Genomic DNA, 15,274 nt, shown 5'->3' on the forward strand with positions numbered 1-15,274 from the left:
AGCCCAACCAGCACTTCTTAGCAAGAACAATCCAGAATCCATCCAGCACATGTCAAACCTCACTTAACTACAGGTGAAACCGACCTAGCCCAAATTGCAATTAAAATCTATTTCAGAAGACAACCTTTTTTATTTACATAAACAGTCAAAAAGTATAATTGTTCTAAAGACACTTAGTGATTTTTGTCTCTAAAATACCTAATATATAGTGTATTAAATCAATCTATCTTAAGTTTGACCAAATTTATTGAATAGAGCAATAATGTTTTTGACATCATATAAGCTCCATTAGAAACATTATGGAACGTATTTTTAATAACTACCTTTTTATGTGGTACAAGTTAATATGTTTTTCTATAATTTTAGTCAAACATAAGGTAAGTTGACTTAGGGTAATTAAAACACGCTATATTTCAGGATGGAGGGAGTATCTGTAAATGGATTTTTAAAGACGAACACCCAAAGAAGTTTTATTTTTTGAGATCTTGTAATGAATATTTGGGACAAACATCCTAAGGTGGATTTTTAGTCAAAAATCCTAATTGAATTATTTTTTTCCTTTTGTATTCACTTTGTTGAATTTTGTAATGAATATTTGAGATGCTAAACGCTTTCAAATGTAAAAAGTTTGAACTAAAAGGTTTTAGATCTCGTCGAATACTATAACTTTGGTTTAGGTCATATCTCCATCTGAGGTCATTTGAAAAATTCAAAAAAATGAATTTTAAACCTATGAGAATTTCCTTGGGGTTTCAAATTACACTCAAGAAAATATGAATTACCTTGGTGGTTTCGAATAGCACTCAAGGAAATACGAATTACCATGGCTGTTTTGAATAACACACAGGGAAATGAACAATTACCTTGGCGGCTTGTAACAACAATCAAGAAAACTTAAAATTACCTTGGTGGTTTGGTTTAGCACTCAAGAATATTCATTTCCTTGGAGGTCTATGTCCGCAGCCAAGCGTTTCCTTGGCAGTTTTATTTAGACCCTCGAGGAAATCTTTAGCAGTCAAAGTAATTCAGGATTATGGTAGTGAGTATGTCGCACCAATAATATATATATCGTATTGTTTCTATTTATGACGCATATTTCGCATACATCAATCAGATAGTATATATATCTTCCACCTGCTCAGATCAATCTTCAGCTTAGCTCCAAGAAGCGTCGGGCCATGGGATGCTTGGCCCTGGACAACTCTGACGGCACGAGCACCTCCACGACCTCGCCGGCGACGAGAAGGCACACCAGGTCCGCGATGCGCTGGATCTGCTTCACACTATGGGAGACGATCACCGTGGTGATCCCCCTCGTCTTCTTCAGACGCACTATGGTGTCCTCGATGTTCTGCGTGGATATAGGGTCTAGCGCGCTCGTCGGCTCGTCCAACAGGAGCACCTACATGCATCCAGCGACAAAGGTGATCATATCGACAGCGCCATGGAGGACGGGACGGCGACGACGACAAAGTGACTGAGCGCGCGCACCTCAGGGTCGTTGGCGAGGGTGCGAGCCAAGGCAACGCGCTGCGCCTGGCCGACGGACAGCTCGTTGGCAGGCTTGGAGGACAAGGTAGGGTCGAGGTCGGCCAGCCTCAACAGGCTCTGCACCTCGGTTTCGGTGAGCTTCTTGCCGCGCAACTGTGGCCCGTAGCGCACGTTGTATGCCACAGTTCCTAGCATAGCACACACAGAAACATAACAAAAATTAGACATCGTGGGATACGCGTTTTTGTGTGTTTTTTCCGTGGTAAAGCCCAAATAAATTCCAAAATGGACATCAAGTCTTGCTCATCACACAGTTTACAACGATTTTTGTATGTACTCCCTCTATTCTAAATTATAAGTCGTTCCACCTTTTCTAGATACATAACGATTATAGTTATCTATCTAGAAAAGATAGAACACCTTATAATTTGGAACAGTGGGAGTAGTTGTTTGCTTCTCTCTGCACCGCTCTGTTCTTTGGAGAAATCGGGAATTATCGAGAGGCTTAAACAATAATAACCATACAAGCTTACATTCAAAGCTACCTAACATACTACGTCAAAGCCACATCACTCCTGAATTATGTAACCATGGTTTGCCCTGTCAAAACCGTCCTTTAGCTAATGATGCCAGTTTAAAACCTAGAAATCCGAGTCCGCCATTGCCATCTTCGAAGCAAGAAATTTTATTCGTACCGGTCAATTTTCTCTTTCATCATGTGTACCGAAAACCCATATGACATCACAAACAAGTAAGTCGTACTTGTAAAATTGGACACATAGCCTGATTTTATCATCCTCAGAGTGGTACAAACTATAAAGCCGGACACTTTCATTTTGCTAACTTTTGGTTATGTTACTTTCTTCGATCAGAATCAAGTCAATTTAGTTTTTTTTCATCTTTGACTATTTACACCTAAAAACTTACGTGGATTTACAACACAAGATCCACATTATTAAGATTATTAAAAAATCATAATGTGACGTGTAACTCTTTTCATTTAAAATATAACTTGACAAGGTTTATTTTTTATTTATTTATTTATTTAGAACAAACTTTAACGGACTTAAATTTAGTCTTAGAACGAGGAAGCCTGAAGCCATGAACTCTGGCATCATGCTTCAAAAGTCGTGGGTATTAAGTGTGCTGAACATTTTCTTTTTAAAAAAAATCATGCAAGAAGCTCTTAATAAAAGTCATCGGTTGGGCTCTTGAACAATTGATCATAAGCGTTCGTCCCCGATCGTACGGTCCACGTGTTCGTGCACTTCGTCTTGGTTGAAGAAAAGGCAGCAGTTTGTTTGGCAGAAAAAAAGAATGAACGAAGTCCGTCTCTAGCCGTCTAGCGTGTACTGGCAGGAGTATACGTTCGTACGTACCGTCGAACATGGCGGGTTGCTGGAAAAGCATGCCGACCTTGCGCCGGAGCGCGCGGACGTCGAGGCCGCAGACGTCGGCGCCGTCGAGGAACACGGCCCCGGGCGCGGGCTCCCAGAGGCGGTTGAGCGCGCGGAGCAGCGTGGACTTGCCGCTGCCGCTGGGCCCGATGACGCCCATGACGATCCCGCGTGGCACGTCCAGGTGGACGCCGCGCAGGATCTCCTCGCCGGTCGACGCCGCCCGCTTCCTCAGCCCACGCACCCGTATCTTGGGCGGCGGCCTACCGCCGGTACCGGACGCCGCCGCCGGCCCATCACCTCCGCCGGCGTCGGCGAGGCTGTCCACCACGTCCAGCAGGAGCTCCTTAGCCTCGTCTTCTTCATCGAACAAGCGACCCGCCGCCGCGCTGGAGATGATAAGCTCGACTTGCTGGTGCTTCGATTTGGGTGGTTGCTGACCTGAAGCTGAACAGGCCATTGGAGTGGAGATTTCAGAGGACAGAGACAGAGAGTGAGAAGAAGATAAAATGAGCAGACGTGCAGTTGCTTTGTAGCACCCGATGGGTGCGCGGCCCTAGTAGTTCTCGTGCTCTTTATCAGGATTGTATGTGTGCTCGATTTGATTACTGAAAGACAAGGATATTTTGCCCAGCTCAGCTGGTGCATGATACGTAACTTAGCACCAGAGAGAGTCTTATGTTATCTACTGCCTCGGTCTTAAAATAAATTAACTTCTAAATTACTAAATAATAAATTATTTAAAATTATTTATGACATCAAATAAATATATTATAAAAATATATTTGATGTTGTATATACTGATATTAGTTTAGTAAAGATATATTTCATAATATACTCCCTCCGTCCTAAAAAGTAAGACAAGTATGGGATATGTGCCGGTCAAACTCTTTTAAGTTTGATTAGATTTGTAGAAAATATTAGCAATATTTATCTCTCTAAATAAGTTTATTATGAAAATATTCAACAATTTAACTAATAATACTAATTATATATTATAAATATTAATATTTTTTATATATACTTGGTCAAAGTTAAAAAAAAAGTTGACTTTTCGAGAAGTGAGAACGTCTTTCTTTTGGTCTGTCTACCCATCGGTCGAGTGATTTTGACGGCCGTCACACTCGAGTATTGGACGCCACGCCGTCACTCGATTGGGCAACAAATAAAAATCGAGTGATTCTTGTCCATGAAACACCTGATTTTCATGACCCTTGGATCTAGACCAAGGCCATGTTTAGTTACTCCAAAACTCCCAACTTTGACACTATGCAAAAAGAAGATTTCCTATCACATCAAACTTGTGGTATATGTATGGAGTACTAAATGTAGATGCAATCAAAAACTAATTGTACAGTTTGGTTGAACTCTACGAGACGAATCTTTTGAGCCTAATTAGTCAATGTTTAGACAATAATTTACAAATACAAACAAAAGTGCTACAGTGTTCGCCGTCACATCGAACACTGTACAAACGCCAACTTTGCCACGAACTAAACGAGGCCCAAATAGACAAAAAAAAACTATCCAAATAACAAAAAAAAATAGCCAGATTATTTCTATGTAAGCCAAATTAGAAAATATCAAAGGAGAACCAAATAAAACATACAGAAAATAAAAAACCAAAAAATAGCCAGATTATTTCTATGGAAGCCAAATTGAAAAAATTCAAAGGAGAACCAAATAAAAAATACATAAAATAAAATAAAAAAGCCAAAAAAATCAGATAACTTTTCAAATAATCCTGACCATTCTCATATACGAATAATCAATTTACACCAATTACACATAGGCCATGTTTAGTTCCAAAAACTTTTCCCAAAAAGTGTTACAGGAACTATCATATCGAATCTTGCGATACGTGCATGGAGCATTAAATGTAGACGAAAAAAACTAATTGCACAGTTTGGTTGGAAATCGCAAGACGAACGTTTTGAACCTAATTAGTCCATGATTGAATACTAATTGACAAATAAAAACGAAAAGTGCTACAGTAGCCAAAATCTCAAACTTCGTCTAACTAAACAAGGCCAGAGTTTACACCAAAACACAAATAGTAAAATATAGTATGTAATCTGTACCTATTAAAGAAACAAATCTGCATATACATATACACATCCATGGTAGGGCCTAGTGGGTACTGAGTCAACAGGCACAAAGGCCGAGGTGGGCAGATGTGGCCGGTTCTGTGCTGCCTATTCTACTATACGTACTAGTACTAGGGCCTTGTTGTTTAGATTGTAAATTTTTGCAATCTGTACACTGTAGCACGTTTCGTTTGTATTTGACAAACTTTGTTCGATCATAGACTAACTAGGTTCAAAAGATTCGTATCGTGATTTACAACCAAACTGTGCAATTAGTTATTTTTTTACCTATATTTAATGCTCCATGCATGCGTCCAAAAATTGATGTGATAAAGAGAGAGTGAAAAAATTTGGAATTTAGAGGTAATCTAAACAAGGCCCTAGGCAACAGGCACAGGGGTGGAGGTGGGCAGTGTGACCGGGGTGCTGTGCCTGCCTCCTACCGCGCGGGCACTAGCCAGCTATGGCCCTACGGCGCAGGAGAACGCAAATCATAACGTACCAGAGAGATCGGACGGTAGATAATAAATCGAGTGAGACGACCCCGAGAATCACTCGGTGATAAATAGATAGCGTTTCTTTTTCGACGAAGGGAGTACTTATTATTGATCTTGGTTTACTGTCATAAATATTAGTGTTTTTCTATAGATTTGATCAAACTTAAAATAGTTTGACTTAGAACAAGTTGTTTTACCAAACTTAAAATAGTTTTTTAGACCCAGAAGGAAACTAAAATTTTGGATCTTTTATATAAATATGAAAATACTACTAGTACTACTCGTCCCTAGTATATATACACATATATACAAAACGTTACTAATAACTGAATGTAAAAGTAATAGTGCAGAGTGCAGAGCCGCGGGGTGAGAGGAAGTCCGACAATTGCTGACCGGCAGTGTCGAAGCGTCTCGCGTCGTCGCACGGAGACGAGTCGCTGTTGGATGCCCCAGCCTGCGTATAGCGTATGGGCTGATATATACTGAACAGTAGTAATGTATGAATACACGTGAAGGGGCCCATTAGCTCTCTAGGCTTAGGACGGCTGCATCCATTGCTCTGGTATGTTTTAATGGGCGGGAGGCCCGATCCATTCCTCGGGTCTGGCTTAACGGGTGAGAGGTCTGATCCAACGGTCGATAATGCATGTTGCGGGGATCTGACGGCTAGTGAGTTTGCAGGCGACGTGGCCCTATCCGTAGAGACGAAGCCAGAAAAAAAATTAGGAGGGGCTGAATAAAAGAATAGAGGTTTTTTTATCTTCTCTTAATCTTAGCCCCTCCTACCTAATACATGTATGCATAAAATTTTAAGAAAGAACTTAGGAAAACTCCACGTGCTCAGGATGGGTAGGGGGGCTGAAGCCCCCCTAGCCCCACCGCTGGCTACGTCCCTGCCTATCCGTTAGTCCGCTTTTGGTGCACGAATCATATATAGAGATCCGATGGGAACATAATTCTAGTTTTTTTTATCACATAATTCTAGTTTTTTAGCAAACATAATTCTAGTACTATATAGGTCAGAATCTCAGAATTGAACAAAAATGTGTGTCAGCGCATCTTCATTGGGCTGGACCAGGCCGTTGGGTATGAAATTTCGATCGGCCTTTTGGACGACTCGGCCCACTAGCCCGGACTGCTTAGCGCCTTAGCCCCGGCAAAGCCTCAGCGCCGGAGGGGCGCCGCCGGTCGCTCCTTCCCGCCGCCGCCACCGCCCTCCTCATCGTCCAAGCACAACGCCGCCATGCCCTCCCGCTGCTGGTCCAGACTCCAGAGCCCTTACTCCTCCCGAGCGAGCACCCAACTCACGCCTCGATCGCTGTCTGTCCTGTTTGTGTTTGGACTTCGGAATGCTGCTTCTTTGGCTGCTTCCGTTCCATGGCGGAAGAAATCGCAGCCTTCCTCGCCAGACGTGTCGTTAGTTGGATTTGCATCGGTCTTGGTCAGTTCTTATCTTATCTCTTTGGCCATGCGTTTGGAGCTAAGCAGCCCAGGTCCTGCATGCTGTCTCCGTCGGGGTCTTATCTCTTTGGCAATTCTGAGACCATCGAGAAGAAATAGTGCAGAGCCGCAGGGTGAGAGGAAGTCCAACAATTGCTGACCGGCAGTGTCGAAGCGTCTCGCGTCGTCGCACGGAGACGAGTCGCTGCTGGATGCCCCAGCCTGCGTATATCGTATGGGGCTGATATATACTGAATAGTAGGGCTCCATCGACGGAAACCTTTACGAAGAAGACGGTGGAAGGACTTGAATAGAATATTGTTTCTTTTTTATTTTAGATTCTTTCGTTTGCAATTTGGGCATACATTATGCTGAGTTTTAATATAATTACCTCTTCTTTTAGAAAAAGTTATCAAGAGGTCCCTCACACTCAGCTACAATGCAATTGCTCCATATTGCTAGTCAAGTACGCCTCCCGTATTATTTTGAATTTTTGTCTATATGGTAGGACGCGGTACGCACCGGCCCCATTCACTAGCTTGCAAGTGGTAACGTATGTGCCTTAGTAAACTGCCGGCATATTCCTTAGGCCCATACACATCCCGCAATGGCCACTAGATAGGTGACACGGTTAGTTGGGCCATCAGCACTAGTGCCATCTATGCCGGTAGATATATGGCACGGGTGTATGTGTGTATCTGCAGCACGCAGTGGGTGCGTGGTGATTGATTTAAGTGGCGACCTATTTTTGGATCGCTGAGTGCGGAGCATACGTTCATCACCCAATCTTGTCTTTGTTGTATGCATCGGTGGTGAAAATATGAAGTACTTAGCTAGTGCTGGCTGACAACCCTCGCACAATATTGCCGCGAAAACGATAGGAACGTAGGAGGTCCTTGGCTGTGGACTGTAGTAGCTGAAGCCTGAAGATATGATGGAGCTCGCGACGGCGTTGCTGGAGCAGACGACTCTGGCGCCGCCGCCGCGGCAGCCGGACCTGGGGGAGCCAGGCTTCTGGCGGGACTTCCTGGTGGGCATGGTCAAGCCGGCCGCGTCCACCGCCGTGGTCGCCCTCGCCGTCATGCTCAGCTTCACGCAGCGCCTGGGCATCGAGGGCGAGACGCTCTACGCCGTCGCGCGCTCCTTCGTGCAGCTCCTCCTCATCGGCTTCGTCCTCCACTTCATCTTCGTCCAGAAGAACGCCACACCTTGGATCCTCTTCACATACCTCTTCATGGTACGTAACGGCTAACGTAGTTGATGTGTTCTTGGTTTCGTCCATGGATCAGGAAAGTTTCATCCCTGATAAGATGCATCATCTGATGACTAATCCAGTTTCATAACGAACAACATGACACACACAGGTGACAGTGGCCAGCTACACGGCGGGCAAGCGCGCGAAGCAGGTCCCCCGCGGGAAGCACATCGCCTTCGTGTCCATCCTCGTCGGCACGGGGACCACCATGATCCTGCTCCTCCTGTTCAAAGTCTTCCCGTTCACCCCGCAATACATCATCCCCATCTCCGGCATGGTAATCGGCAACGCCATGACCGTCACCGGAGTCGCCATGAAGCAGCTCCAGCAGGACATCAAGACTCATAAGAATCTGGTCAGCTCCGAACCCCCTCACAGTTTGGCATGGCACTAGTTGCTGCTTGTTTCTTTCCCTTAATTATCGCCCCCATCGTATCCAGTGGGTACGTTTTGGTAGGAATAGAAGTACCAGTCCCAATTAAAAAACATGAAAATTTCAAGCTAGAAATTATATTCACACATGAATAGTCTAAAGGCTAAACGGTAAATAGTCGGTCACTCGCCGTTTAGCCAGTATTCGGTCAAAACGGCCAATTAAACGGGCAAAACGGCCGTTTAAACGGGCTAAACGTCTAATTAAATGGAAACGGTGTACCACTGTGTAGCGTTTACACGGTGTGTAAACAGCTAAACGACCGTTTAGGCGAACAGTGGCAACACCCCCCGATCTACTTTTGTAACATCAATATGAAATAATTGCAACATACATTTGAAACGCCTGAAACACTTGAAACATATATATGCAACACTGGGGAGGGGAAGGCTGGGCCGGTCGATTTCGGTCGTCGGGGTCGGAGATCGGCCGCGAGCGGCTACGCGTGCAACGCGGCTAGTACCGGGCTTGGCTCGGCGGTGACGGTGGCGGATGGGGGGGCGAGGAGCGCCATGGCCGCCGGGGTGGGGGAGCTCGGTCGCCGGGGTGAGAGAGGGCGCCGCCGAGGGTGGGGAGGGCGTCGCGCCAGGGTGGGGGAGAGCCGCCCACTCCCCCTGCAACACCGTCACACCACTTCCATGGATCTCGCCAGCGTGGGGGAGAGGGACACCGGATCTGCGGTATTGGGGCTCCCGATGGGTGAGGACGCCGGGGTGGGGGGAGGGGCGCCGCCGGGGTGGGGGAAGGAGACGTCGGGATGGGGGAGGGCGTGTGTCGGGGTGGGCAAGCGAGAGAGAGAGAGAGAGAGAGAGAGAGCAAAGCAGCATGGAAGCACGAGAGAGATGAGCTCGTTGGGTAGGTGGCGCGTGCTGAGCGAAGTGGAGCAAGGCGAGGTGGCCAGGATTTGATTTTATTTATTTATTTATTTAGGCGAGCGGCGCGTGCAGTAGTGAGGTAAAGTTGTGGTGCATGTCACGCCATGCATTCGGAGGGGAGTCCGGCGTCGGACGTCCTATTTGTAGCATTACCGCTTATAATAAGTGATTCTTTTAAAAAAAGAAATCGAGCAAAAGACCATCTTTTCCCTCACTATTTAGGATAGAGGATGTAGTTACTATTTTCTTAATTAATGTCGGTCGATTTGGATAATCCTAAAGTTTAAAAGAAATATCAATATTTTTGCAAAAAAATAGAGGAGATGAGGACAGAGAGGAGGTTGAGGATCCATAATACCTTATATTTTAGTATAAATTTTGAACTGTGGAAGTCTGCATCTCTAAATTATAGGACGGATGGAGTAGCTGTTAGCTCTATGGATCCAAATAGAACCTCAATACTAGTTATAACTAGCTCATGACATTAGAGCAGTACAACATATAGTCATTTTAAGAAACTGAATGAATGTCACATTATAATCTTAAACATAGGGCCCATTTGGCTCGCATGAGCTAGTAATTAGCAGCTAAAAATTAGCTCTACTCCATCCAAGCAGGTATAAAATGGTGGCCAAATGAGTGGCACAACACTAGCACAAATAGCCACTACTCGTTGAGACAATATGCCTTATTCATGTTGTGTCGTATATGTTGACATGTCGTGCCGACTCTCAGTCCAGGCACGACACTGTGGCCCCTTAGTTGTGTTGTGCTGGCTAAACGAGCATGTCGGACAGCGAGCCCATGCCATCTAACAAGGGCTAAAAGTGCTACATATATTGACAAAAAAGTATTTCCTACCCTCCCAACAACCTCCCCCTCTCTCTCCCATTGTCGTTCGAGCTCATCATGCTTTTGTGGCTGTCGTAGCATCATCGTGTGACTGAGGATGGCGCCTCCATGGCTACCGAGCCCACCATCATGTCTACCGCCAAGCCTGCCATGACCTTCATTACGATCGTCGCCATGGCCCACCTCATCGACTCGCAGTGTCGTGACACCCAGAACTGTCGCACTACCACTAGCACGGGAGGAGGCCGAAAGATGGATCATGCCCATCGATGAGTGAGCTCTGCATAGCATGGTGGGCTCCATGGCTGCTCGAGCGAGCTCCCCATCCTGGCCCGATAGGATACATCTAGTCGGCCACTACTGTGCCGATGGAATCTGCCCCAACCCACAGAATCTACTTGCCTATACCAACCTTGATTGGTTGTCCCTAGAGTTAGTTTGTCACTCCGACCATGATTATGGCCCCGATGTCGAGCCGTTGCGCTGGCCTCGCCTGCCCTGCGCCAGCCTCAACTATCCCCACTCTGGCCTGCCTCAGCCTCGGTCGCTATCATCCTCGGCCTGCCAGTTGGGTGAGAAGAGAGATGAGCAAAGTTTGTGTATGGGAGAAGAAAGGGAAGAAGTGGGGCTGAGTGAGGGAGGAGAGATACGAAGAGCTGGCAATGTTTTAGTCAGACCTAACAATTAGCCCTAGTCCATCCAAACAAGACCTTAACTTGTTTTGGTCTAGTGCGAAGCACAATGCTGAGAGCCTTAGTTTGGTTTTAGTAAAACTTGTTTTGGTCTAGTGCGAAGCACAATGCTGAGAGCCTTAGTTTGGTTTTAGTAATTGAGTGACAATTAGTGGATTGATGCTTTCATTGGAGATGATTGAACTAGATCGACATGAATGAGTTGAGCAAGGCTAAGAGGTGGTAGAGATGATCAAGACAATAGTGCATATGCTCAATATGAAGAGAAGATATGGATGGAGATGAAAATAAGCTTGATGAAGGCAAAGGAATATGCATAGAGATTTTGTTTTCGTCGTCCAAGGTGCAGTAGAGTGCACGGTCCAGTTTAAGATATATAGCATACTATTAAGAGGGGAATTCTAAAGCATTGTCTAGTGCTAGTAGGTGATGACTTTACTTTGCCTTTGCATTAGGTCTAGTGATGTGGCGAAAAAGCAAGTGAAAATGTTTTGAAAATGCTAGCTTAATTCTTAAAGAAATTGTATTCGTTGGGGCACATTTGAAGTTAGGACACTTTTAAAAAAGATTTGAGAGAAGTTGGTGGTGTAGTGTTTTTACTTCTGAGCTTGCCGGTGGGCACCAGAGTGATGCACAGAAAGTTACTTCAGAAGTTCCATGGAAAGCAAGCGCAGTCACCAGAGCTCGCCAGTGAGGTCACCGGAAAGATTACTAGAGCTTTGTTAGAGGCGGCTGAAGGCTGGGAACGCTGCACCATGCCTCAGCACTTAGGGCCTGTTTGGTAGGAATTATATTCCAGCTTCACAGAGTTGTTTTTAGCTTCTCCTACCAAACAGGTTCTTTCAAAACAGTTTTTTTCAGCTCCTGAAAAAACTAGCCTCTCCCAAATTTTCTCTCTGTTAACTTATTTGAGAAGCTGTTTTACCAAACGTTTATGAAAATAGATTTAGCTCTACCTGTAAAGCCGCTTTTGGAACCAAAACCAACAAAAGCCGATTCACTAGTGAAGTTAAACAGTACCGAACAGGCCCTTAAACTCATACGGGAATAGTAGAAATGTAGAATGGTGGGAAAAAACACTTTATATTTCAGTTTGTTTTCACTATCGGACTTTGCACCGTTTTTTTTATGACCGTCGTAGATAGACGACGCGAGCGTGCAGTCACAACTCGCAGTCTTTGGAGAGAAGCAGATGGAGGGCGACAAGTGTCTGTTAGAAAGAAGAAAGAAAGCGCACCATACGACTGGGATCTAGCAGACCAGACTGATCGACCGAAACCAAACCACCTCAAACGACCGCATCTTCCGAAAGAAATACTAACTTTTGTATGATCATTGTAACCTTGCAATTGCAGATACGCTATGTCACATACATTTCTGTCTTCTGTTTTCTACAGGTTGAGACGGCACTTGCTCTGGGTGCTACTCCACGTCAGTCGACACTCCAGCAGATAAGAACGTCGCAGGAGATCGCCTTGTCTCCCGGCATCGACAACGCCAAGACCCAGGGCGTGATCAACCTGCCGGGCGCCATGACAGGGCTCATCATGGCGGGCGCGTCGCCGCTCGAGGCCATCCAGGTGCAGATCGTCCTCAAGAACATGCTCATGGCCGCCTCCACCGTCAGCAGCATCGTCTCGTCCTTCCTCTGCTGGCCAGCCTTCTTCACCAAGACCTTTCAGCTCAAAGAGGAGGTCTTTGCTGACTAGCTAGCGTTCCCAATAATTACTTGCTCTGTTTCAAACTATAGGTCGGTTCAGCTTTGTACCAAAATTCTCTGTTTTCCAACTAAGTTCTCAAGAAAATGTACTAACGTTTACACTTTCAAATAAATGCGCTGTCAAGGCATTATGAAGAATTTGCTGAAATTAATTTGATGGAGTACACAATGGTTCATTTGTCTATAAGCTTTTTCAAAGTTACAAGTTTGACTTTTTCATTAGCATCTGTGACACTAAACTAAATAAGTACGCTATATGAATACTTATTTCATAAATTTAGTATTTTGTTAAACTGTTGGGGGAGCCCATACGGAGTATGGGTCAACTCCCTCTCGAAGAGGCCTGATGAAGGAATAATGGCGGAGGCCTAGCCGGCGGAGGCTCTCCCCAAGACGGCGGAGGCTCTCAGGCGGAGGCTCTCCCCAAGACGGCGGAGGCCTAGCCAGCGGAGGCTTCCCCCCAAGACGGCGGAGGCTCTCCCCAAGACGGCGGAGGCCTAGCCGGCGGAGGCCTAGTACAAGAATGACGGTGGAGTTTCTCCCTGGGACGGCGGAGGCTCTCCATGGGACAACGGATGCCTAGTGCAGTGATCATGGCGAAGGTGTTCCCCGAGGCGTCGGAGGCCCACCAAGGTGCGGGACGATCAAGTCAGCAAGGCATACGTGAGGACAGTTGATGGGCCTCCAGTGGGTGTCGGCTTAGGCCCAAGGTGAAGACATCGCGAGACGGTGTGATGAGAACACCCCTGAGGTTAGATACTAGGGCTGGAATATTCCTGGAATGTACCATAGCAGTTGAGGGGCACTGTTGTAAACTCTGTAAAGTGGTGGTTGAGCCCTATAAATAGGGAGCACTTGTAACCGTGCTGGGGGCGGGTGAATGAATTAATGAAACCCTAGTTCTTGTGAGTCTGTATTTGATCCTCATTCTCTCTTTCAGGCAGTGCCTCTGCCGAAGCTAGAGACCGGAGCCTCGGCCAAAGTCGAAGGCCTCCGCCCCTTTCTTACTCCCACTTTGCCACAGCCTATTGAATCCCTCGTTTAGCGACTTTCTGTCTGGAGCCTCCGACAGAGGATTTTGTCCGATAGGAGTGCGCTGCGTTCAGGGACCTCCGCCCATCTTAGGCGGAGGCCGGCCTCCACCCATCTCGGGCGGAGACCCCGACCTAAGACAAAGGCCTCCGCCCACTTCTCACCCTTGTTAGAAACCGATGTTTCAACAGTGGCACCCACCGTGCTCGGCACGAAATTTTTTGCAGAGCTAGAAGTTGGAGCCTTCGTCGGCAGGCCTTCTCCAGCCCGTCCTTCGCCAGTCGCCACTGGCCTTCATCGCCGACATTCTCTGGCTAGACCTTCATCAGAGGACCTTCTCCGACCTGCCTTCGTCGGCGCACCTTCTTCGGCTTAGCCTTTGCTGCAACGACTTCATTAGCAGATTGGCAGTGAACCTCAAAGGATGGTAAGAACCTTTGGGCGAAGGTATGAGTGTACGACATACTTACACCTCCGTAAAGACTATCTGAGATCTAAAGAGAAAGAAAAGAAGAAGAATTTTTAGCCGAACTCCTAAAGCCTTCGGCCCCTACTACTTAAAAAAGTTTCTACAAAGATTAAAAGGCTTTCAGAAATAAAAGCAGCACTACCCTCTGATTTCATCTTTGCTCACATTTTTATTTTTTGGTAACTCCGTACTCTGTTCTTATTTCTATTTTTGCTAATAACTTCGCAAAATCCAGTAAAAAGTTTTATGAGTATGGATTTCGTAACCAGATCTTCTCATCATATTGATCATACAACTTCCGCTAGCCACTATGATGCCTTTACTCTGTTTATGAAAAGATGTGCAGAATCTATATAAGCCTTCAGAGATTTGGATCACATATATGCTACCTTTGCAACCTTGGCGATCCAACGCATACACCATGCAGAGCTGCATCTGCAACTTTGCAGGAAAGGTCTCGTAACAGCCTGTCAACGTTGCACCCTGCAAAGCAGAGGCGCTGGTGGGCACGGGCGCGGGCGCCCCTCGGCGTGGCGGCGCATCGGAGCAGGGCGCGCGCCGCGCGGGGAGGTGGGCCGCAGCGAGGGCACGGGCGTGGCGTAGGGCGAGGGCTGCCCCTGCTGCGGCGGCGCACCGGCGCAGGGCGAGGGCTGCCCCTGCTGCGGTGGCGCACCTGCTGCTCCGTCCCTGTGCCGGGCCCTGCACCTGCTCCCTCTCTCTCTCTCTCTCTCTCGTTTTGCGTCGTCGAGAACGAAGCGCTTTTTTGCCTTGCGAGTCGGATGCTACGCAAAATGGCTGCCGTGTTTGCCTTCTCCGTTGGAGCGTGATTTCGGAACCCAAAACACTGTGCCATAGACATTTTGCGTTTGGGTCTGCGTTTACCTACGCCGTTGGAGACAGTCTTATTATTGATCATGGTTTACTGTCATAAATATTAGTGTTTTTCTATAGATTTGATCAAACTTAAAATAGTTTGACTTAAAACAAGTTGTTTTACCTAACTTAAAATAGTTTTTTAGACCTAGAAGGAAACT

At 46.2% G+C, this 15,274-nt stretch overlaps 2 protein-coding genes across 2 annotated transcripts; one reads left to right on the forward strand and one right to left on the reverse strand.

Moving 5' to 3' along the window:
• Window positions 1–1,046: 1,046 nt before the first annotated feature.
• Window positions 1,047–3,495, reverse strand: LOC136521005 (protein STAR1-like). The gene is made up of 3 exons (XM_066514724.1): window positions 2,871–3,495; window positions 1,492–1,679; window positions 1,047–1,402 (listed from the first exon to the last, which is right to left on the reverse strand). The coding sequence occupies exons 1-3, from the start codon at window positions 3,346–3,348 to the stop codon at window positions 1,151–1,153; spliced, it is 918 nt and encodes a 305-aa protein (XP_066370821.1). The 5' UTR covers window positions 3,349–3,495; the 3' UTR covers window positions 1,047–1,150.
• Window positions 3,496–7,524: 4,029 nt separating this feature from the next.
• On the forward strand, window positions 7,525–12,894 carry LOC136521584 (UPF0014 membrane protein STAR2-like). The gene is made up of 3 exons (XM_066515333.1): window positions 7,525–8,149; window positions 8,277–8,522; window positions 12,417–12,894. The coding sequence occupies exons 1-3, from the start codon at window positions 7,844–7,846 to the stop codon at window positions 12,726–12,728; spliced, it is 864 nt and encodes a 287-aa protein (XP_066371430.1). The 5' UTR covers window positions 7,525–7,843; the 3' UTR covers window positions 12,729–12,894.
• Window positions 12,895–15,274: the final 2,380 nt, after the last annotated feature.

This window comes from Miscanthus floridulus, chromosome 18, assembly GCF_019320115.1.
Source record: "Miscanthus floridulus cultivar M001 chromosome 18, ASM1932011v1, whole genome shotgun sequence".
In the NCBI taxonomy this organism is placed as follows: domain Eukaryota; kingdom Viridiplantae; phylum Streptophyta; class Magnoliopsida; order Poales; family Poaceae; genus Miscanthus; species Miscanthus floridulus.